The sequence below is a fragment of the Scyliorhinus torazame genome, chromosome 8 (genome assembly GCF_047496885.1).
Source record: "Scyliorhinus torazame isolate Kashiwa2021f chromosome 8, sScyTor2.1, whole genome shotgun sequence".
In the NCBI taxonomy this organism is placed as follows: Eukaryota; Metazoa; Chordata; class Chondrichthyes; order Carcharhiniformes; family Scyliorhinidae; genus Scyliorhinus; species Scyliorhinus torazame.
Genome location: NC_092714.1, coordinates 103030194 through 103055315, shown reverse-complemented (window position 1 = coordinate 103055315; position 25122 = coordinate 103030194). Strand labels below are relative to the sequence as shown.

At 44.8% G+C, this 25122-nt stretch overlaps 1 protein-coding gene across 15 annotated transcripts in view; it reads left to right on the top strand.

Moving 5' to 3' along the window:
• The window catches only part of dmd (dystrophin), a 3042490-nt gene that overhangs the window by 2902850 nt on the left and 114518 nt on the right, over positions 1-25122 (top strand). For all 15 annotated transcript variants that reach the window (XM_072513983.1, XM_072513987.1, XM_072513978.1 and 12 more), the window contains 4 exons: positions 443-609; positions 2891-3002; positions 18015-18151; positions 22986-23024. In XM_072513983.1, the coding sequence (XP_072370084.1) occupies positions 443-609; positions 2891-3002; positions 18015-18151; positions 22986-23024 (455 nt within the window). The remainder of the gene's footprint in view (positions 1-442; positions 610-2890; positions 3003-18014; positions 18152-22985; positions 23025-25122) is intronic.

Sequence of the window (25122 nt, the reverse complement as noted above, 5' to 3'; positions counted from 1 at the left end):
ACTATTTATTATAGTATTGAAATGTACTTTAAATTTAAAGAGGATATTTTGTCACATGGAACTGGTGTTTATTTTTCTTCAGTAAATGGTTGGTGCAACATTATGCTATGGGAAATCAATACAAATCCTCCATTTATTCCAAGTTCTTAGCAACCATCAGGATCACAGTCATGAGTTAATTGCCCTTGTTACAGAATTACCTTCAGCTCTGTCCTACATCCAGTGTGATATACAAAGAAAGACAAACAATCTGTTAAGTACTTATTTTCTGGTATTAACATTCTTTAGCTGCCGCACAACTGTTGCTGATTTGAAACTTTCTGTTGATGAATTAGGAATATACAAACATATTTAGAAATCTGTGCCAGCACTGCCTTATTCACCAAAAAGTCAAATGTGCAGAACTTATTGCTCTGAATTTCTTCTGCCTTCCACACCCAAGGCCAACAACAAGCCGGAGGTTGAGGCAGCATTGTTCCTGGATTGGATGAGGCTGGAGCCACAGTCTATGGTCTGGATGCCAGTACTTCACCGAGTGGCAGCAGCAGAGACTGCCAAACACCAAGCCAAGTGCAATATCTGCAAGGAATGTCCTATCATCGGATTCAGGTACACATGGGGGGGGTGGGGGGTTGAGGGGCCGGCCCATTGGCCATAGGCAGGATCTTCTGGGGTCCTGCCATTCTCAGCAGGGTTTCCCATCGAATGCACCCCTCACCTCCGGGAAACCCATGGCGGGGGTGCACAGTCAACGGGACCAGACGATCCCGCCGGCTTGAATGGTTGGAAAATTCCAGCCATAGTGTATTATTGTTACTTAACTGAAATCAGTTCAAAAGTGTTCAGACCATTCTAGAGTGTTTTGAAATGAAATGAAAATCGCTTGTCACAAGTAGGCTTCAAATGAAGTTACTGTGAAAAGCCCCTAGACGCCACATTCTGCCGCCTGTTCGGGGAGGCTGGTACGGGAATTAAACCCATGCTGCTGGCCTGCCTTAAGCTTTAAAAGCCAGCTATTTAGCCCTGTGCTAAGTTTTGGAACAGTCTTAAGATAAAGGTATAGGTAGTTTTGTGTTCGAAGGTTTCATGTCTTTTAATTGGCAGAAAGGAAATGGTTTTAACTATGGAAAATTAAGGAGAAGCTTTACTCATTCTGTTTATTTCAAAACAATCATATAAATAATAATTTGACAAAATTATACCCCTGAGTTTTCTGCCTGGCTATGCAAGTTAGGCAGTAAGTGGACAGAGGTGGTTCCACTGCCTCCATGCAACCACAGCACTTTCTGCAGCAAGCAGTATCGGGAGTATAATACGGTAGGCAAAATGCAGATGGAAAAAGAGAGGCAAATAACAGAAATATGCTGCCTGGCACCCAGGGTTGTTACAGGCCTCGTATTCGGGAAATGGAATACTGTATTTGAAACTGCGCATGGGAAAGGACCTAATAATGTCGGGCACATAAACAAAAGTCTGGTCAAAATTCTGTCATCATTCTAGATTTACAGGAATTTAGAGGCTTCAGCAATGTAACTTGCATTCAACCATTTCAACAGCTAAGTACTTATCCACATGACCTCTTGTTCTCATTTCCAGTTCCAGCAGCCTAAATATGCTTTACAAACAATCTTGTCCTGTCATTGAAACCAAATCTTTAAACAACTACGTGATCCTCAGTTAAACTGCTTAATTTTGTCGAGCAAACTTTGGGAGAACCAGACTTTGCTCTTAGATAAACATCCATTCCCCCTTCAAGACGGCATATAATCAGAAAGCACAAAAACTCCTGCAAGCCATGGCTTGATAAACATGGATGATCACAAAACATTTTTAACATGGTTTTTCACTTTAGTTTAATATTCAAATGTTAAAGTACCCAAAAAAAACCTTGAAGAGTAACTTGGGCAGTACCAAATAGCTTACCGTCTTTTGGCCTTCGAAACCTTACACTGAAGGAATTCCAATACACAGAAACATTCGCTTACACAAAATGGGATAGATTTGAAAAGACACTGTTGTCTATTTATATATATATATATATATATGGAATACAATAAATTATATTAGGCAAAAAAGTAGCTATCCTCCCCTGTGCAAGAGAACTAAAAAATATAATTGGAAAACCTACCTGGATAAGAAAATGACGGGAAGAATCTGATCAGATCAGTTTACTACGGCCTAGTTTCAAACCTCAAACAAGAAATGGACATATTTTGTAACTTTCCTGGTGTTGATGATAATGTGGCAACTGAGGTATTGTGAAAGAATCAGAATGGTATGGAGTGGGGGTGGGGGGGGATCTGGTCAGTAAAGTTTAAAGGGTGGGAATATGATAGTGTCGGCATGCAAACTGGATGCAGGAAACAATGCCTACACTGGAACTGGCAGGGCTGAGACCCTGTGGCTTCATTTAAATTAAACTGGCTAGCTGCAGATATTCCCTAACAGCTCAGGATGAAGTGGGAGGTCAGTTTTGGGCCACTGCGAGACTGGCTTTGAGGCACTGAGGGCTTGTGCAGAAATTTGAATCTGTCACGCTTTGCAAGGTTTTTATGTGAAAGGTAGGATTTTCTGAACCTGGATCACCTTATGAATGGGTATATGCAGTATTATCATAAACTATACACTCTGAAATCTCCCTAGTGCATCACTGATAAATGCATTATTCACTGGACGATGATGTGTTCATTGAACGACGATGTGATCTGCAATTTGATCTGGGGTAGCTTATGACCTAAGTAGTGTCACAGTTCTGTTTAGAAACTCTGGTCCAGGCAAGGTGAAATCAGGGAAAGTGGACTTTCTGCCTGGCGTTTGGGCTGATTATATTTAGATTCAAGAGGTGCAAGGATTCTAGTCTCACCCGCTTTTGTGAACTTTTTAAATGCAGGTACCGAAGTTTAAAGCACTTTAATTATGATGTCTGCCAAAGCTGCTTCTTTTCTGGTCGAACGGCAAAAGGACATAAAATGCATTACCCAATGGTGGAATACTGCACACCGGTAAGTTATGAACGGTTAAGTACGGAAAGCACAATCATTAAAAGCAGATACTTGAGTGTTTCACTCACTTTTTCTGTGTTAACTGTCAACTAAACAGCCCAAGCAGAGCTTTCAGTTTGCCAGCTTCATCAGATGTGTCTAAGTAATCTGTGGCAGTGTTTTATTCTGACTTTCGGTCATGCACCTTATGAACAGACAATTGGAAAAGTATATAAAGAACTAAAAGTTGAAAATGCTGGAAGTATTGTGTGGGATTTAGATTAATGTTTTCAATGTTATTCCCTCATCACTCCATTTACTTCTACAGAAAAGATTCCCTCTCCCAATGTAAAAAGAGTTCAGGAAGGGAATTTACTTTCCCACTCCTCGAGCTGACTCAGTTGAAATGGGAAAACTGGTCATTTACTGAAAAATAAATAACAGTAAGTTAAGCACGGTGAAGGCTGGTATTAGATCTTAGATCTGGATTCCCTTACAGATAGTGAAATGATTCTGTCAGCAGCTGAACTTTACAAACAAGGGAAAGTCTCAAACTTGATCTCTGGTTTAGTGCTACATTAGCTGCCTTCTGCTGAAATGGGGCTCAGGGTGGTGTATTTTATCTCTTATTTCCCAGATAAAGGTGGGAAAATCTGGAGATGTTTCACTCTTCAGTGGAACTATACCCAACTCTGACTGCACTTCAAAAGTACTTCATTCATTGTAAAGTGCTTTGGAACATCTGAGGTGGGGAAAGGCGTGATATAAGTTTAAGTGAGTCTTTCTCCTTTACCCAAGCAAAGTTGCAATTGGGTCATTTTGGCTTGATAGCAATGACATTCTAAAAAGATGTGAAACAGGTTGCTGATTCAAAATTACCCCTAATAATTTCAAAGATGGAGGAAAATTGAAAAAATAAATGAGGAAAAGACAAGGGGTGGAATTCTCCAACCCTTCCCGCCAGTGCGATCTTTTTGTCCCGCCAAAGTCAAACCCCGGCATGGGCGAGGAATGTAAATCGCCATTGACTGCAGTGGGATCAGATGGTGAGGACCTCTGATGTTGGAAAACCCGCTGCGGAGGGCCTTGGAAAATTCCGCCCTAGGTCAACAAAATAGTTGAGCTTTGATGTCAGGCTTTGATTTGAAAGCAGATTTGGATTTCCTGGTTGAGAACCCATAGCTGAGGCTTCTTCCCTCTTACCGGTTAAAGTTTTTCCCGCTTGTTCAATAATTCATCATAAAAACTGTCATGCAAAATCATATTTGCGTACTGTTAGGGAAACTTCCACAGCAAATTCAAAGTTAAAATCCATCTGCTATCATTAAGCATGTATAACAGACTTCCGGTGGTGTATGAGTGGTCGCACATTTCGCAGCTCTCGCTCAAGGCGTTTCTTTGGACCTTTTCCCCGTTTGTAGTGTGGATGTTTTGTTGATAAAGGGTGCAGGGGTGGCTGGTGAAAGTTTAATTCCGCTGGTGGATGAATCCACGGACCAGAAGTGGGTCGAGAAGAAGGGAGCTGTTGGAGCTAGAGAATCTTTGTGTGACACAGGTCAAGGTGACGGAGGGTAAAGAGTCTGCCTTGCCTGCCGAGTGGTCGATGGAGCACCTTGTGAACTTCTTGAATGAGAAGTTTAGCGGACAGAGGAGGGGGGCCAGGAGGACGTAGCCAAGGCGATGGAATCATTAAAAGTGAGAATTGACTGTGGAGTAGAGGCTGGAGTCCCAGAGCCAGGCTATTCGTAAAGTGGGGGAGGTGGTGGGGGAGCAGGAGGAGCAGCTCGCCACGTTGGTGGCTGAAGTGGGTCTCCTGTGATAGACCCAGAAGTGGTTAAAGGAGAAGGTGGAGGACCTTGAGAAACACTCCCGGAGGCAGAATTCAAGAACCGTGGGGATGCCTGAAGGCAGTGAGGGAACGGACATTATAACATATGTGGCCAAGTTGCTGGAAAGGTTGGTGGGGAAGGGGCCTTTGACCGGCCCCTGGAGGTCGACCGCAAGCACAGGGTGCTGATGAGGAAGCTGCAGCCGCTGAGGGCGATGGTGGTACGTCTTCACTGTTCCTGGATAAGGAGAAAATATTGAAATGGGTGAGGTAGACGAGCCGGTGCACCTGGGAGGGGAACGAGCTTCGGGTGTACCAGGACCTCGGTGTGGACCTGGCGAAGAGGAGAGCCGGGTTTAATCGGGGAAAGGCTGCCCTCTTTAAAAAGGGAGTGAAGTTCGGGATGTCCTGCCCATCGCTGGGTGTCTTTTAACAGCTGAGAACATTATTTTGGAACACCAGAGGAGGCGATGGAGTTTTTATGAGACAATGGACTGGCAGGAGAAGGAGGACATTGAACTGCGAAGGAAGTGTGAGGAGATGGGTGCTTTTTCTTTCCATTTTATCTTGTATCTTTTTTTGTTTGTTGGCTGTTGGAGAACTTTTCTCCTTTGAGATGTTTTGTTGCGTTGAGGGTGAGTGCACCTTTTTTCTTGTTCCATTGTTGTTTGTGCTATGGAGGTGTGCAAGCATAGGGGGAGGAGGGAAATCAGCAGGGGGGTGCGGGTAGGAGGCTCGGGTGCCTTGGTGGGGGCTGACAGGCTAGCTGGGCAGGCTAGTTAACAGGAGCACATTTGGGTGGGGGGGGCGGTTAGCGTAGCAGAGGGTGATGGGGTTGTTGTTTTGCTCAACAGGAGGGGGGTGCTGCTGACAAAGGTGGTGTTGCTGTGGTATAGCATAGGAGGGTGGGCCTGGAGGGAGGCCCAAGAAGGGATATGGTTGATTGGCAGGGTGGGGGAGGGGCAGGTGCTCTCCGACCAAGCTGATCACATGGAATGTGAGGGGGCTGAATTGGCCAGTTAAATGGTTGCTTCTTTTCACGCACCTGAGGACCTGAAGGCAGATGTGGCCTTTTTGCAAGAAACACACTTCAAGATTGGGGATCAGACAAGGCTAAGGAAAGGATGGGTAGGGCTTGTCTTCCATTCGGGATTAGACATGAAGACGCGGGGGTGGCATGCTGGTAATTAAACGGATGGCATTTGAGGTAGGGAATATAGTAGTAGATACGGTGGGAAGGTTTGTGATGATGAGTGGGAAGCTGGAAGAGATGCCGATGGTTTTGGTTAATGTTTATGCCCCAAAATTGGGATGACGTGGAGTTCATGAGGTGAGTGCTGTGGAAGATCCGGACCTAGACTCGCACCGGTTGATTATGCTGGGGGGGTGGTGGTGACTTTAACATGGTCATTGACCCAGGTTTGGACCATTCGAGCCCAAGGTCGGGGAGGGTGTTGGCAGTGACGAAGGAGCTGAAGGGGTTCATGGAGTGCATGGGGAGGTGGACCCATGGAGATTTGGGAGGCCGAGGGCGAAGGAGTTCTCGTACTTCTCCCATGTGCACAGGGTATGCTGACGGATTGATTTTATTTTTCATGGGCAAGACATTATTGGCGGGGGTGGTCGACTCGGGGTACTCGGCGATCATGGTTTCAGACCATACGCTGCATAGGATGGACTCGCAAGTGGACCGAGGGGGAGTACCCACCGGCAGCAGTGGAGGCTGGACATAGGTTTGCTAACGGATGAGGAGGTATGTGAGCGGGTGAAGGCTGCCATCCAGGGGTATGTGGAGCTAAAGGTGAGGTCTTGGCCGCCACGCTGTGGGAGCCGCTCAAGGCAGTGGTTAGGGGAGAATTCATATTGATCCGGGTGCATAGGGAGAAGGAAGAGCGAGCAGAGCTGGCAAGGTTGGTGGACAAAATTCTGTGGATGGACAGGAGATATTCAGAGGCCCTGGAGGCAGGATTGTTGAAGGAGATGGAAATAAAGATATGATAGGTGAGGACCTTGAGATGATTGTAATCACTGAGGAGGCAGTATTGGGCAAGCTAATGGGGCTAAAGGTAGACTAGTCTCCTGGCCCTGATGGGATGCATCCCAGAGTGTTAAAAGAGATGGCTAGGGAAATTGTAAATGCACTAGTGATAATTTATCAAAATTCACTAGACTCTGGGGTGGTCCCAGAGGATTGGAAAGTAGCAAACGTGACGCCACTGTTTAAAAAGAGGTTGGCAGAAAGCGGGTAATTATAGGCCGGTAAGCTTAACTTCAGTTGTAGGGAAAATGCTGGAATCTATCATTAAGGAGGAAATAGCGGGGCACCTGGAGGGAAATTGTCCCATTGGGCAGACGCAGCATGGGTTCACAAAGGGTAGGTCGTGTCTGACTAATTTGGGAGAATTTTTTGAGGACGTTACCAGTGCAGTAGATAACGGGGAGCCAATGGATGTGGTATTTCTGGATTTCCAGAAAGTTTTTGACAAGGTGCCACACAAAAGGTTGCTGCATAAACTAAAGATGCATGGCATTGAGGGTAAAGTGGTAGCATGAGTAGAGGATTGGTTAACTAACAGAAAGCAGAGAGTGGGGATAAATGGGTGTTTCTCTGGTTGGCAACCTGTAACTAGTGGGGTCCCTCAAGGATCAGTGTTGGGCCCGCAGTTGTTCACAATTTACATAGACGATTTGGAGTTGGGGACCAAGTGCAATGTGTCAAAGTTTGCAGACGACACTAAGATGAGTGGTAAAGCAAAAAGTGCAGAGGATACCGGAAGTCTGCAGAAGGATTTGGATAGGTTAGGTGAATGGGCTAGGGTCTGGCAGATGGAATTCAATGTTGCCAAGTGTGAGGCTATCCATTTTGGGAGGAATAACAGCAGAATGGATTATTATTTAAACGGTAAGATGTTAAAACATGCTGCTGTGCAGAGGGACCTGGGTGTGCTGGTACACGAGTCGCAAAAAGTTGGTGTGCAGGTGCAACAGATGATTAAGAAGGCTAATCGAGTTTTGTCTTTCATTGCTAGAGGGATGGAGTTCAAGACTAGGGAGGTTATGCTGCAATTGTATAGGGTGTTGGTGAGGCCGCATCTGGAGTATTGTATTCAGTTTTGGTCTCCTTACCTGAGAAAGAACATATTGGCACTGGAGGGAGTGCACTAGGTTGACCCCAGAGCTGAGGGGATTAGATTATGACGAGAGGTTGAGTAGACTGGGACTGTAATCATTGGAGTTTAGAAGGATGCAGGGGGATCTTATTGAAACATATAAAATTATGAAGGGAATGGATAGGATAGATGCGGGCAGGTTGTTTCCACTGGTCAGGGAAAGCAGAACTAGGGGGCACAGCCTCAAAATAAGGGGAAGTAGATTTAGGACGGAGCGTAGGAGGAACTTCTTCACCCAAAGGGTTGTGAATCTCTGGAATTCCTTGCCCAGTGAAGCAGTTGAGGCTCCTTCTTTAAACGTTTTTAAGAAAAAGATAGCTACCTTTCTAAAGAATAAAGGGATTCGGGGATATGGTGTACGGGCCGGAGAGTGGAGCTGAGTCCACAAAGATCAGACATGATCTCATTAAATGGCGGAGCAGGCTCGAGGGGCAAGATGGCCTACTCCTGGTCCTAGTTCTTTTGTACTTATTTTCTTATGAGAGGCAGAAGCTCAAGATGGAGTTTTGACTGGTGTCCACGGGGAAGGCAGTAGGGCAGTTGAGGAGGGCCAGAGGGGCAGTGTATTAACTACAGGGAGAAGGCTGGTCGGATGCTGGTCCACGAACTCAGGAAGAATGAGGCAGCGAGAGAGATTGGAAGGGTAAAGGACGGGAGGGGTAGAGTGGTACTAGACCCGGTGAGGGTGAATGGGGTATTTGAGGAGTTTTACAGGGGGCTTTTATGAATCGGTGCCCCCAGCCGGGTGGGTGGAGGGATTCCTGGATGGGTTGGAGTTCCTCAAGGTGGAGGAGGACCTGGTAGAGGGGTTGGGAGCACCCATTGGACTGATGGAGGTGATGGAAGGTATGCGGTGATGCAGGTAGGAAAGGCCCGGGGCCCAGGTGGCTTCCCAGTAGGATTTTCTAAAAGGTTTTTGGGAGACCTGGGGCCCCTGCTGGTGAGGACATTTAATGAGAAGAAGAAACTCCCCCCGACATTATCACAGGCCTCGATAACTTTCATTTTGAAGAAGGATAAGGATCCGGAGCAGTGTGGGTCCTACCGTCCGATATCTCTGTTAATGTTGATACCAAGTTGTTGCCAAAGATCTCGGTGTCGCGGATTGAGGACTGTGTGCCGGAGGTGATAGGGGAAAACCAGATGGGATTTGTAAAGGGGAGGCATCTGTCGGCTAACGTTAGGCGTATGTTGAACGTTATAATGATGCCCTCGGAGGAACGGAATGTGGAGGCGGTGGTCGCTATGGATGCGGAGAAGGCCTTTGATCGGGTAGAATGGGATATTTGTGCGAGGCACTGGGGCGGTTCGGGCAGGGGTTTGTGGCTTAGGTCCTGTTGTTGCATCGGGCGATGGCAGTGAGTGTAAGGGTGAACTGGGTGAGTTTGGGGTATTTTAGGCTGGATCGCGAGACGAGGCAGAGTTCCCACTCTCCCTGTTTCTCTCTGCCTTGATGATGGAACCACTGGCAATGGTGCTTAGAGCGTCAAGAGGTTAGAAAGGAATAGTGGGGGGGGTGGAGCACACGGTCTTGTTATACGTGGACGATCTGTTGCTTTACATGTCGGACACTTTGGAAGGTATTGGGGTGATCATGGGCATTTGGGAGGAATTCGGCTGGTTCTCTGGGTGAAAGTTAAACATTAGGAAGAATGAGGTCTTTTCAATCCAGGCGAGGGGGCAGGACAGGAGGTTGGGCGAGCTGCTGTTTAAGGTAGTGGGGGCACGTTTCAGGTACCTGGGCGTCCAGGTGGCATGGGGTTGGGAGCAGCTACATAAATTGAATTTGGCACGGTTGGTGGAGCAAATGAAGGGGGATTTTAAGAGGTGGGACATGCTCCCGCTGTCATTGGTGGGGCGGGTGCAGTCCTTGAAGGTGACGGTACCCCTGAGGTTTTATTCATGTTCCAGAACTTTCCAATTTTTATTCCAACGGCCTTCATTGGGAAGATTAATCTTGGGGTTTGTGTGGGCGGAGAAAGCTCCATGGGTGAAGAAGGTGCTGCTGGACTGGGGATGTGGGGGGTGCGGACTGACTTTGCAAAATTTGATGAACTACTACTGGGCAGCAAATATTGCCGTGGTCAGGAAGTGGGTAGTGAAGAAGGGGTTGGGGTGGGAGCGAATGGAAGCAGCCTCTTGTCAGGACACTAGCTTAGAGGCACTGTTGACGTCACCTCTGCCGTTCTTGCCGGCCAGATACTCCACAAGTCCGGTGGTGGTGGCGGCCCTGAGGGTGTGGAGACAGTGGCGGCAGCACCTGAGGCTGGTGGGTGCCACTGTTTGGGCACCGATTTGCGGGAATCACAGGTTTACACCGGGAGAGCAGGATGCGGGGTTCCGGGAGTGACGGCGGGTGGGGATTGAGCTGTTTGGAGACCTATTCGTCGGGGGCGGGGGGGCAGCTTCCCGAGCTTGGAGGGACTGGTAGAGGAGTATGAGCTGCCCAGGAGAATGGATTCCGGTACTTGCAGGTGCGGGACTATGTGAGAAACAGGTGCAGTTCTTTCCTGACCTGCCACCCCCGGGGTTGCAGCACAAGGCGGTGTCGAAAACGGGGGTTGGGTGAGGGAAGCGTGTCGGAGATCTGATCTACAAGGAATTAATGGACTGGGAGGGTGCCCCAATAGGAGACGTTCAGCGGAGGTGGGAGGATGAGCTGGGCAGGGTCTTAGAGTATGGGTTATGGGAGAACGCTCTGAGGAGGGTTAATGCATTCTCTTCATGTGCTAGGCCTAGCCTCATTCAATTTATAGTAGTCCACAGAGCGTATATGACAGTGGCCAGAATGAGCAGGGTGTTTTTAGCGGGTGGAGGATAGGTGTGAGCGGTGCGCGGGGGCCCCCCCGAACCATGATTTGGGCCTGTCCTAACTGGAGGGATTTTGGCGGGGGTTCTCTGATGTGATGTCTGAGGTGCTGAGGGTGAAGGTTGTCCCGAGTCCAGAAGTGGCGATTTTTGGATTGTCGGAAGATCCGGGATTCCAGGGGGCAGGAGAGGCCGACGTTTTGGACTTTGTCTCCCTGGTAGCCCTGAGACAGATCTTGTTGAAATGGAGGGACTTGGGACCGCCAAAACCAACGGTGTGGTTGAACGAACTCGCGGAATTTCTTAGGCTGGAAAAAATCAAGTTCGCCTGGAGAGGGCTGTGGAGGGGTTTGCCCAGAGATGGGAACCATTTTCAACTTCTTCAAGGATAGTTGAGAAGTCAGCTGGGGGAGGTCTTTGGGGTTACAAAGGGAGGCAGGGTGAGTAGAGAGTAACAGCAGGGAGGGTGGGCACTGGGGTGTGATTATTTATTTGTTACGTGATTTGCTGTTTTTTCTCTTTTTGGTTTTGGTTGTGTTTGATGTACATATATAAATGTCTTAATAAAAACATTTCAAGAAAACCTGTATAACATTATTGCTATCATCACTGACTCGTTATTTCCAGCTTTATTACGGAAACCTGTTCAGAACGGCTTCACTGCGGTGACCAAAATGCAATTCTTTTCATTTCCGTTTTAATTAAGTTCTCATTGTACTTGTAAAGTTTAAAGTTAAGTGTGGAACCATGGGCTCAATTCTCCACACCCCGACGCCAAAATCACGGTCGGCAAAGAATCCCCCGGCACCGGTTCCCCAATTCTCCGGGCCCCAAAAAGCGCCACGCCGCACATCACCTACCTGCGGCCATTGCTGGAGGCCCGCCTCGCCATTCTCCACCCCCGACCGGCTGAAGTCCCGACGGCGTGGATCTAACATGGTCCTGCCAGTTGCGATACCAGCGCCGCAGCCGCCCTGGTCGGGAGTGGACTGATCAGAGGGCAGGGGGGGCCTTGTATGTGGCCGGGCAATGTTTGGGTAGGTGGACAGGGTCGGGCGCATGGCTTATCGGGGCACTATGTTTAGCGTCCAGCTGTGCGGTCTGAGTCCGCCATGGAGCACGGGGCGGCCGCTGGAAGCCACTGCCGTGCGCATGCGAGGCCTCAGACCAGGAAGTGTGGGGGCCTGTATCTACAGCAAAAGCTGCTGCCAGGTTTTCTGGCGTGAAAGTCCACAGCATTTACGACATAGTTCCAAAAACAGAGAATACAGCCCTATTTTTTTGACCCTTTGTTGTTAAGAAATCAAGAATTTCCATTGCACTTATTGGGAATTCACTGCAGTAAACCAAGCAGTTTCGGTGATGGAAAACTAAAGTTAACGTTGATGAAGGGCGGGATTCTCCATTCTCAGCTGTGGCGGGACCCGTTGCGAGCAAGAACAGAAAATCTTGCCTTCCAGCCAAAGCTGCATTAACTTTCAGTGGCACCAGAAATTCCTGGCTGCAAACGAGGATGCAAGATTTTGGCCACATTGTATTGTGAATTAAAACATACCTCCTAGCTTATTTTTATAAAGCTTATATAAATGAAATGAAAATCGCTTATTGTTACGAGTAGACTTCAATGAAGTTACTGTGAAAAGCCCCTAGTCGCCACATTCCGGCGCCTGTTCGGGGAGGCTGGTACGGGAATTGATGTCGCAGTAAAAGAACAAATAGTTTTGAAAATTGAAAATGCCTTTTAACTGATAACCTTAAAGCTTAAGTGTGTGAAGATTAATTGTGTTTTGATTCCTGAGGAAAATCTACCTTCATTCTTATTCCAGTTGCACTTTTCTATTATGGAGACATTTCCAGTGGCAGCTGTTATTTTATTTATTTATTTATTTTCCTTTTGTGATATCTTCCAGATTTAAATGTGAACAGCTGCTCCAAGTTTGTGAACATTTGGTGTAATATCATGCTTGTGACTTTGTCAGTCTGGCTTTGGACCTTTGCTTAACCTTATTGACCAGCGATGTCACACTAATTTTGTATGGTGGACTTGGTCCAACGCCCTGGCACTTGGTATGGGCCACATTCAGCAAAACTTATTTGGATGCAGTGGAGTAGAATAAAATTCATATCTTATTTTTACCAATTTCTGGACGCACAGTGTTATGACACCCTGGGCTAGGACAGGGTCAATTCTAGCACCCTTGACCCGGAGTCACAACACAATTGAATTGGGGTAGCATAGTGGTTAGCACTGTGGCTTCACAGCACCAGGGTCCCAGGTTCGATTCCCTGCTGGTATTTTTTCTGATAATTATTGAAACATAAAACATACAGTGCAGGGTCACTGTCTGTGCGGAGTCTGCACATTCTCCCCGTGTCTGCGTGGGTTTGCTCCAGGTGCTCCGGTTTCCTCCCACAGTCCAGTTAGGGGGATTAGCCATGCTAAACTGCCCTTAGTGCCCAAAAAGGTTAGAAGGGGTTATTGGATTAAGGGGATAAATTTGAAATGAGGGCTTAAATGGGTCGGTGCAGACTCGATGGGCCGAATGGCCTCTTCCTGCACTGTATGTTCTATGTTCCAATAATTATCAGAAAAAATACCTAAAGTCTTTGGCCCTTGGCTGCCCAATAATTACAGTCTCTAGGTTTGTAAATTTAAACACAATTTTTATTAACAACAAGAATTATCATGAAACATGCAGAAAATATAATTGGTTAACTATCATATTCTTAAGCCCCCATTTTAACTTCCCCCAACCCCTCCATATATAGCACGTGTGTGATATATATTGTATATGTAGACACACACACACAAGACAAATAAGCACGGGGGGGAAGAGAGCTATGAAAAAAATAAGGTTGAAAGTAAAAAGACAAGAGTCCTTGTTTCAGTCCCCCCCCCCCCCCCGGCAGCACCTCCTCCCAACACCCGCGCTGGGCAACCCGACCAGATAGCACCAGCGCAAAAAATGCTAACTTGGCACCTTGGCAGTGCTAGGCTGACATCCAGGTGGAACTGCCAGTTTGCTAGGCTGGCACTGCCAGGATGTTCGGGTGGCACCAGCAATGCCAGGGTACCACCCGGCTGAAAGGCCATGCAGCTGGGGGCCTCTGAACCTCTGGGAGACCCCACGAGTGCAATTCCATTTGGTCCCCATTTGTGGAGACCAGTACTGAATGGGGCTCGCCCGAGATCTCCGAGGAGCGGGAGATGGATCCCACACCTCTGGTACCTCGGAATCTGCACATTAAAGTGAGACTAGCTGTCTCACTTTAATATGCAGATTTGCTAAAAGGTGGTCCCGCCCACAATGGGCGTGATTCACATTGCAATGCCTTGGAAGATCGTGTTCGATCTCTTGAGGCGTTGAGCCTGGTAGATCCTGGAAGTGGGGTCTACCAGCTTTTATTGGCCATGCTGCGCCACAGTGAGCTGCTTTTGGGTGCAGCATGGTATTAAAGCGTACCCAAAGTCTTTGAGTTCTGTTGTCCAAAGCTAGCAGAGTGTACTACTTTGTAACTTTTGAATTCCTCGTTCTCACTGCTGCTTGACTTAAAGATACATGTCCATTAAGCATCCATTGATCAAGAATGATAACAGCAAAAATAATGAAAGGGAATGAAGGGAATCAACTTAAGGACCCTTGCACAGTCCTGCCTCTGATCTTCATTGACAGCATGGCTATCTCGAATTGCCCTTACTGTCTGACTACTACAACTGAAAATCAGGGCTGGATAAATTTAAATATACAAAGAAAGGTCTTGCACTTGTTTCAGAACCTTTTTGCAAAATGCATGAAACATGCTGTTCAATACCCGAATAGTTTTCCCAGTTCAACAGCATCCTTAGCAGCAGTTCTTCAAAGGACTGCAAGAGAATGCTGAAGAAATGGCAGGGATTTTCTTTCTTAACTTACCCTTCTGCAGATGCAGGATCAGCAGGCCTGACTCAGCCAGCTCCACTGTCATGCTGGCTGCACTCGGCCCTCCTTTGGTTCACTGTTCCACCTCATTGTATTTGGAGCAAATTTAATCCCTGCATTGGATGAACTGCCTCTGAACCCAAGACAAGCAGCAGCAGCTTGTCTTCAATTATTGAAATGAAACCTTAAGTCCAGTTTTGGAAAAATCAGAAGCTTTGTTTCAAGTATAAGAATCTCCACCAGTATTAGTTTGTAATTCTTCAAATGTTCAATCTCCGATATTATCACAATTACATATAATGCCTTTGCAGCAACATCACTTGCATGGAGACGTTTTGCCGTCTCCTTTGAGCCCACATCCTCTAGCCTCTTTTCCCAATGATTCTTCTTGCAAGCCTCCATCCTGGATCCCAAATCGTCCCTCTTGATTTCTTCTCCTGTTCATAGAACATAGAACATACAGTGCAGAAGGAGGCCATTCGGCACATTGAGTCTGCTCCGACCCACTTAAGCCCTCACTTCCACCCTATTCCCCTGACCCAATAACCCCTTCTAACCTTTTTGTAATGATGTGGAGATGCCGGCGTTGGACTGGGGTGAGCACAGTACGAAGTCTTACAACACCAGGTTAAAGTCCAACAGGTTTGTTTCGATGTCACTAGCTTTCGGAGCGCTGCTCCTTCCTCAGGTGAATGAAGAGGTATGTTCCAGAAACATATATATAGACAAATTCAAAGATGCCAAACAATGCTTGGAATGCGACCATTAGCAGGTGATTAAATCTTTACAGATCCAGAGATGGGGTAACCCCAGGTTAAAGAGGTGTGAATTGTATCAAGCCAGGACAGTTGGTAGGATTTCGCAGGCCAGATGGTGGGGGATGAATGTAATGCGACATGAATTCCAGGTCCCGGTTGAGGCCGCACTAATGTGTGCGGAACTTGGCTATATGTTTCTGCTCGGCGATTCTGCGTTGTCGCGCGTCCTGAAGGCCGCCTTGGAGAACGCTTACCCGGAAATGAGAGGCTGAATGCCCTTGACTGCTGAAGTGTTCCCCGACTGGAAGGGAACATTCCTGCCTGGTGATTGTTGCGCGTTCATTCGTTGTCGCAGCGTCTGCATGGTCTCGCCAATGTACCACGCTTCGGGACATCCTTTCCTGCAGCGTATGAGGTAGACAACATTGGCCGAGTCGCACGAGTATGTACCGCGTACCTGGTGGGTGGTGTTCTCCCGTGTAATAGTGGTATCCATGTCAATGATCTGGGCACGTCTTGCAGAGATTGCCATGGCAGGGTTGTGTGGTGTCGTGGTCACTGTTCTGAAGACTGGGTAGTTTGCTGCAAACAATGGTTTGTTTGAGGTTGCGTGGTTGTTTGAAGTCAAGTAGTGGGGGCTTTTTGTACACGAAGGACAATTTAGCATGGCCAATCCACCTAACCTGCATGTCTTTGGACTGTGGGAGGAAACCGGAGCACCCAGAGGGAACCCACGCAGACACGGGAAGAACGTGCAGACTCCGCACAGACAGTGACCTAGCGGGGAATCGAGCCAGGGGACCCTGGAGCTGTGAAGCCACAGTGCTAACCACTATGCTACCGTTCTGCCCCTACCATGCTGGGTGTTCACCACTCGTGCCCAGTTCCAATTCCTAATCTTAATCTCTCTCCCTGTCCACTGCAGCCCAGCCCTGCACCTCTCCCTGCTCCCTCTCTCACACACACAGGGGAAAAATCATACTATTGGGATAAATTAAGTGACCCTGTAGCGCCTAGCATGGATCCGGGCGCAGTGGGTGAATCATGCAAGAGCATCAAATCGGGTTCCACGCTGGGCCAATCACGGGTCACCCGGCGCGAACTGGTTCATGGCCTTGCTGGGTGAGATCCAGATCAGCATATTTAAATAAGCCTAATTGCTCATTTAATTACCCAGAAACCGGATTCAGCCGCGCCCATGACTCAACGGGCGAGCCTGCAAGGTCTCACCAGGGCGGAATTTAGTACGGATCCACACAAAAGTGGACCAGTGCAACCTGCGAGGGGTGGGCGTGGGGTCTCACAGGCCATTGAAGACTCCTGGGTGGACAGGGTGGTACCCAGCACTCCCCCTAGCACCTGGGCATGTTGGCACTGCTAACCTGGCACCCTGGCAGTGTCACCCTGGCACTGTCAGGGTGCTCAGTTGCCAGACTGGCAGTGACTGGGTGCCAAGTTGGCACTGTCAGGGGTTGTGCCCCAGGCAGGGGGCTTTGTCCATTAGATGGGGTATATAAGGGTTTCCCAGGGGCTTCAACAAGATTATGGGGTGAGGTGGTCAATAAAGCCGGAGTGGCCTGCAAAGATTTGGGGGAGGAAATGGTGCCCTAATCTGCAAACAGCCGTTCCTGCTGGCAAAATTAGCTCGCCAGCAGGAAATATCTCTGTGGCCTCAGCAGAGAAAAACTCCCCGAGGCAAAGAAAAGGGGCAATGTACCATTGAATAGCGGGATGTTCCTCAGCTCTGCAGCCGCCGAGAAACATCCCACTAAACATGCCCAAAACTGAACTTTAACATTTGTCTGCTGAATCGCATCGTGTCCAAAAGGCCCAGTTCTCCTTGGCTGTTTCAGCAGTCTTTCGAAGATTTTATGTCCTATTCCAGGAAACTGCAAACCTAAGCACACTGCAGACTCGATGAAAATATTCCAAATGCTGGATCCGATCTGGGGTGTTTATGTTTTACACCCTCTGGTATAAGTTGGTCAGAGAAACAAACCCACCCAATCAGACCCAAGGTAGCAGAATTGATATCGAATACTCGGGTAGAAGCTATTTAGCTTTGTTGCTGTGCCAGCCAAAGAAAGAAATTCCTAGCCACAGAGTTTCAAAACCTAATATAGCAATCTTGGAACTCCCTGACGAACGGCACGCTGGGTGTACCTACACCTCTGGCACTGCAGCAATTCAAGGAGGGAGCTGCTCAAGGACAACTAGGGATGGGCAAGAAATGCTGGCCCAGCCAGCTGCGCCAACACCCCGTAAATGAATTTGTTTTTTAAAAAGTGCTTCGGCAATTCATCGGTGCCAGTGACAGTATCTCAAAATCGAGGAAGCCGTCCGTCAGGCTTGGTGAGTCTGATTAATGTTCATTATCAGAAGCAACTCCATAGTGTAACGGTCACAAAGATACAACTAATGTTTTCTTAGTTTAATTCTGTTGCACGCTCAAGGTGCACTGATGGAATTTTACTGTGTGCAAAATACAAATGGCAACTTCCAGCTGAAGGATTAGTGCAGAATTTAATTTAAAGTTACATTTTCCTCAGACAACTTCAGGAGAAGATGTCCGGGATTTTGCCAAGGTATTAAAAAACAAGTTCCGAACAAAGAGATACTTTGCAAAGCATCCCAGGATGGGATATCTTCCTGTGCAGACAGTTCTGGAGGGAGATAACTTAGAAACGTAAGTATTGTGTGAGACATTTATTATTTCCACAATGCTTCAATGTTCACTGTGATCTTATTTGCACCAATAGAATTCACATTACATGGGATATTAATATGACCCCATCCTCCCATTTTGTTGCATTGCTGCACGAGTTTGTATTATGGATCAAAAGAAATTAATATTGACAGTTCTGAGGAGAAATAATCTCATTGAAAGCATTTCAGAGATGTTAAGTTGCATTCACAGAACGTTTTAGATTAAGGATGAGTGTCAGACACAAAAGTGTTGTCTGTATAAGTTGAATTTTGTCCAAATTTGGAATTCGTTTTTTCTTTACTGTCCCAAGTTGAAAGGAACCATGTTCCTCGATTTATCCCATATTTGTTTTTCCTGCCAAAACATATGTGCTGAATTCTCCGGTCGTTGGGATTTTTTGTTCCTGCCCGATGTCGGAACTTCTTTATGATAACTTTGCATAGCCAGATTGTCAAAGACATGTTATTGGGACCAATGTTCCTTTGTGCACACTGACGGCAAATGATGACATTGGTGGGCATACTACTACAGTTAAATTAATATGGAAAAATTAGTTTCTGAAAAAACATTTATGGGGCAGTATGGTGGCACAGTGTTTAGCACTGCTGCCTACCGCACTGAGGATTTGGATTTTATCCCGGCTCCGGGTCACTGTCAATGTGGAGTTTGCACATTCTCCCCGTGTCTGCGTGGGTCTCACTCCCACAATCCAAAGATGTGCAGGTTAGGTCGATTGGCCACGCTTAATTGCCCCTTAATTGGAAAAAAATAATTGGGTATTCTAAATTTAAAAAAAAAAGAAAAACATTTACAGGAATTGAAATGGGCAGGGTGGTATGACTTAATAATAATTTTTAAAGTCGTCTTTTGTGAGGTGCTAGGAAAAAAAGTACTGTACCGATAAGTGTGAAACTCCTTTCTTTGCCCTAGAAACTTGTCTTTGCCGTGCTGACTTTTTCTCTAAAGTAATCGCAGCAATGCATTCCATTAAACGTATGGAACTTTGGGCAGCAATAAATATTGAACAACCAACATTGAGAAAAGAACATCTCAAAAAAATGTTGCGATAATCAATGTATTGAACTTTACTTGATTTGCACTTTCTGAAATATTATTGAAAGACCACAAAACCTCACATTTTATGAAAGCCTTTGTACACCACTATGATTTTAGTTCTGTGAAATGCCAATGGAACCTGTCAGTGATTTTCATTGTACTCAGATTGCTTAAATTTCCAGATTCAGGTGACCTTCAAAATCATTGGTTTTCTTGACATCCATTTTTCCTTGCATTGTATTGAGAATGTGGTTGAACCTGTAACTCCTTGTGCCTTTGTTTTCGTAGCATAAATTGCTTTGGCTTTCTAAAATTAGTTCTTGCATCTTTTAAGTTCTGCCGTTGACTAGGATGACATTTTCTGAAGTGGCATGATTATCACTACTCCTTTTTCTGCGCCTATGGCAATATGGGCATTTCTTTGATTAAGCTCTTTAGCAAGATTACCAGTCCAGCAACATGAACAACTAGAACCACGACTCACATTGGTATGGTGCTATATGTAGAATGCAGTGGTGGTATGGTGCTATATGTAGAATATAGTGGTGGTATGGTGCTATGTGTAGAATAACACATCTGAGGACTTGAGAAGCGAGAGAGAAGAGTTCCAACAGGAGATTGAAAGGATTATGGAGACAAATCAAAATTACAGTTAGCTTCCTCAAAGGCTTTTCAAAGAAGGGAGGGAATATCAAAATGAAGACTTCTCTAGCAAGAATTGAGAAGTTGCCTGGTGAAGAAAGGGCCAAATATCAAAAGAAATGGCCAATCCTGGATGCAGTATATTGGAAGCTGTAATAGACTACACTGTAGTAAGGTTTCCAATTTGTGCAAACTGTGATAAACTTAGTGTCAAACCTTCTTAGTTCATTCACATTGGAAATTAGTCCTCTTAAATTCTTCAACCAATCAACTGTCTGATTGATTGGTACCTAATACAATTAACGTGAGCAAAATGTATAAAGAAAAAAGTGGATGTAGCTGGTTGCATTTTGACTGTGTTGCAGTAAATTAACTGAGCCATCTAGGTCAGGAGTTGTAGATGAAATCCTGAGTAAGCTGACCTGAGGTGAAACTTTGGTCAGATTCTTTACTGAATTCAACAGCCCTGCATTCGGAACTTATGAAAATATCATAAAAGATTTCAACTCCTAATTCCTATCCAACGATGCTACATGTGTGTCTGTCGAGAGGGGATAGATTTGGGTGTGGATATGGTGTTTCTCACTATCATATTGCTCGCTGCAACTCACTACCTCAGCAACTCACTACCTCAGCTTCCACATGGTGAATGGCCTCTTGAATGAGTGCCTTCACCAGAGAGAAGGAATATTGGAGTGGGTGATGGGTTGATAAGTAAATAAAAGACTCCCAAGTTAAAGGTGTACAGAGGCCACCTGCACATGAAGAACACCTGAGGCTGTCCTGTCAGTACTTGTAGAGAAGTTTTATAGTTTGTTGACTTGCCAACTGAAGATAGTTGAAGCTGAAAATCCAGCCTAGCAAACCTACGGCTTATTTTCAAAACCAGGTGTGATCTTTTGGAAGTGCTGTCCCTGGGGGCACTTTACCAATTGGATATACTAAAGATAATGAGAGAAGACCGGTAATCACTTTTGGAGATATTAGCAGATGAATAGCATGCAATTGTGTGGTGTTCCTCTGTCCGCTATTTCAAAGGAGCCATTAGCTGATTTATTTTGAATGGGTTAACATCGCTCCTTTAAAACTGCAGAGGAATGGCATGCAAACACATTGAAATATTCATAAGCTAATATAGTCAGCAGTCTTTTCTAACTTCGAACTTAAATAGTCTGTGTAATTCATTACTGACCACCACTATAAGAAAATCATTCTCCTGATAGGTTGTAAACCCCATAATTATAAAACGTAAATCAAGACAAGAAGCAACTTATTAAATATGGTTGTCAACAAACCTAAGACCTGCAATATCTCTTTAATGCAGCCCTAACCATATTGTACTGTAAGATTATTACATTCCTTATCTGCATTAGCATGCATTAGCTCTTTCATATATTTTTGCACACTACCTTTACAGAAAGAAAATAAAATTTAGAGCAGAGTATTTTTCTTTCATTGTGCCCTAGGGGTTGGGAGCAGATAGGCAGCAAATGATGCAGCATTTTGCTATGCTGTTGTCATCTGTAGAATGTAAATGTCAATGATACTGCTGGGATCATTGCAAAGGGGCAGAAATTGGCTCAGGGGTAGGTTTTGTATGACATATTGTGGATAGTTTTGAAATTAGGCTCTGTAGACCACCAAAGAAAGAAGCTGCATTTTTAACTCTTGCACTAACTTCTGCACAGGGGGTTTCACAAGAAATGCCTCTTTCACCGCAAGGTGTAAGAAGCTATTTGTGCTGCTGTTTGCTTTTGTGAGCAATTACATGGTCAATGTAGTGTCGAAAGCATAGTGCTGGTAATCAAGAGCATAGATAATTCTCCAAGATATTAAGTGGGGGAGGCACAGACTACACATCCAGTAAATTATTTATTCCAGATTATTTTTTGTTATTAATAATTTTATTTTTGGTATTTTTCATTAATTGCTAATCATCGAGAACAATGTAATGATTACAGGGATTGAGCAAGAAAAAAGATTTGCATTGGTTTAAGTGATTTTGTTCCAGGACCTTTGACCTGTAAGGTATTTGAGTTTCTATTGGTTATGTTATGAGCTCTATTAATTTTGTGGTAAAGGTTAATCGTTACATTCATATGACATTTCATGAATTTCGAGTGGGTGCAGAATGGACAAAATTCCAAATATTTTCACCAGTAGGGATTTGCTGGTAATTTGAATTGCGCCACAGTTTCACAGGCATTATATGCATAACCATTCTGAGGGTGTCCACATTAACCTCGTGAAAGGCTGAATTAGAAAGTTGAATGGGCTTTGCTGTCTAAGAGTATTAAACCAAAAATGCAATGCTGAATCTTAAAATGATACATTTGTTCCTTGAGCAATTTTGGCTATAACTATATCTATTTATATATTTTTTGCAATAAATCTATTACACTAATAAATAACAGCATTACATTCTCAAGATTCAGTGAATAAATGCACTAACATATTGTGTTAGTAAGTCATACAGACTAGAATTGTTCTATATTCTGTCCTGAGTTAGTTAATCAAAGAGAGCAGCAGTGAGGTACACCAATTAACCTCCCATGCTCTTTGACTACAAAAGGTAATATTCCCCAAGGGCTTTCACACCTGCTGGCTCTCTGGTGCCTCCTACTGGAAAGTGCACACCTGTGGACATAAAGTGAGGACACAGTAGATTGAGCCGTGATACCTTCTTGATAAATAGCCTGCCAGCACTCATTATCTGGTTTGAGACTAGAAGGATGGTTGCCATAACTAGGTAATATAGAACTACTGGTACCCATGGAATGGAACACCAGTAAACGTCATTGCTTCTCTGTATGGCAAGGAGGAAATGGTCCACAAGAGAGCAATGTAATATGAATTCCTGTCAGTTTTGCACATGCATTAAATTTATCAATTTTAATTACATTGAAAGATATAATTCTCTTTTTCATGTGTAACTGTTACAGAACAATTGCATGATGTCTTTGTACATACATTGTATATTATTTCTTCATAATTGCTCCCATGGTCATTCACATTGCTGTTCTTGCTGCTGCTTTTCTTTCCCTCCTTATTTTGTGCTTGTTGCATTTCTCCTAAGTTTCAGCTGCCACTTCATCTCCATATTTTTGTCTTGCAGTCCTGTTACTCTGATCAACTTCTGGCCAGTAGATTATGAGTGAGTACTTCTGCTGATGTACACATCTGCATCTTGGTTTATTTATTTTTATTTTAAATATATAAATAAATGATTGCAACCAGTGTTCTAAATGTTTCAACACCCAGTCGATTGACTTAGTTTGCCCTTGAGTTACATTTTGAACACGATTGTGCTAATTTTCTGAAACATTTCAAAAGATAAAATGTCACAAATGCCACCTTTTTCTATTTTAAGATCACAATATTCAATGAATGAAATGATTTCCATCCTTAGGACTGGGTGTTGCATAGCTTAAACACTTTCACCTCAAATGTGTGTTCAACTCCAGCTTAGAATGGTGGTGTCTAATTCTCCTCAGTGTGCAGGCTGTACCGGTTCCACATGAAAATACTTTATTTTGACAAGTTCAGTCCAGTTCCAAGTGGGAAAGGCCTCGCAACTCAAAATTGTCTTTAATTCAGCACCGATTGCTGGAACGCCACCAGTCCATTTTTGTGTGAAAAGGGAAAAACAAATCATAAAGGTGCAATAATTTGTACTCTTGGGTTAAGACTTTGTTGTAGAAATTTACTATAGTAGTTAGCACAAAACGGACGGTATTGCTTCAGCCAGCTGTCAGCATGCATTGTCAGATATTCAAATCCATTGAATTGAATACCGCCTGATGCGACGTTTTGCATGACTGCCCATTCCAACTTTATATTCCATCTTTTGTACAGAGTAGAGGAATTGTTGCTTAGTTATTAACATTGTCAGTGGGTCTCAGAAGTTACCATTTATCCTTCGCCGAAAGAATCACAAATTCAACATTATAATCCTTTCGGGATGCTCACCCTTTTTAAAAAAAAAAACACAGGAATTTCCTCAGAGCTTCTCCCACTCTGCTCCACTAGTTTTTCTGGAAGATCAGCATAACCTCCCTTTTGCATGGATAAATATGGTCCCTGAAGTTATGGCAGGAAAAGTTCTGAACAGTAGTTCAAGATTGCATATGTTTGTCTCCTGGTTAAAACACTGGTATGGAAGAAACATATCACCAACTTCATGTATACTTAAATTTTAATTATCCTCCAAATGCAGAGGATCCTTGCCACCAAGCAGGTAAATAGTGAAAGTGGATGGATAATTGAGTGTGTGTCCGTCCCCCGTCCCGTTCTCTCCCCCCCCCCCCCCCCCCCCCCCCCCCAATATTATTGTCTTCAATGTATGGTACAGTAATCTCCAAGCAATAAGTGTGATACATAATAAAATAAATTGTCAATAAATGTTTCTTGAAAGGCTTTCTTAGACTGAAGAATAAAATGGATGATAGGAGTGCAAATAATAGAGCTTTCATTTACCCTAAAATTGTTGTTTATGGCCTCAATTGTTCTAAACCTTAACTAGAATATTAAACGTCATCCCACAATGATGAACTGTCTAGATGGTAGCTCATCTATATTCACACATACAATTGCATAACTTCAGCACATCATAAAGAATTACACAATGCAACAACACCGAAGGAGGCCATTCAACCCATCAAGTTTGCATCGACTCTTTCATGAACAATCCAATTAGTCCCTCTCCCCTGCTCTTTCTGTATCTCCCTGTGGGGTTTTCTTCTGTAAATATTTTATCCTGTTCACTTTTGAAGGCTACTATTAAGTCTCAGAATTTCCGATTTCCAGCATCCATAGTATGTCTGTTGAAAGGATAGTGGAAACAGATTCAAGAATAGCTTTTAAATGGGAACTGGAAGAAAATTTGGAAGTGGAAAAACTTGCAGGACTAAGTTGAAAGTTGGAACTATTTGGGTAGCTCCTTCTAAGAGCTTGCACAATGGGCTGAATGGTCTCCTTTGCTTGTATCATTCTATGATTGTGATTGTGTCACTAATAGAATGCCAACTGTGCTACAATATTTTGTAAAATAATAATTGAGCTAACCTGCTTGGATCAATGTTTTAAATGTCCATAGATTTGAGTAGGCCACAGTAATCTGCATACCCATCTCAGCATTTTTAGGCAACCCCTACCTAGTAATAAACTTCCAGTTGTACTATTCACTTGGGCTGATTGAGGGAGAGACATGGAAGTGGGAATAAGTAGATTAGAAACCTACTGAAATTATTTTT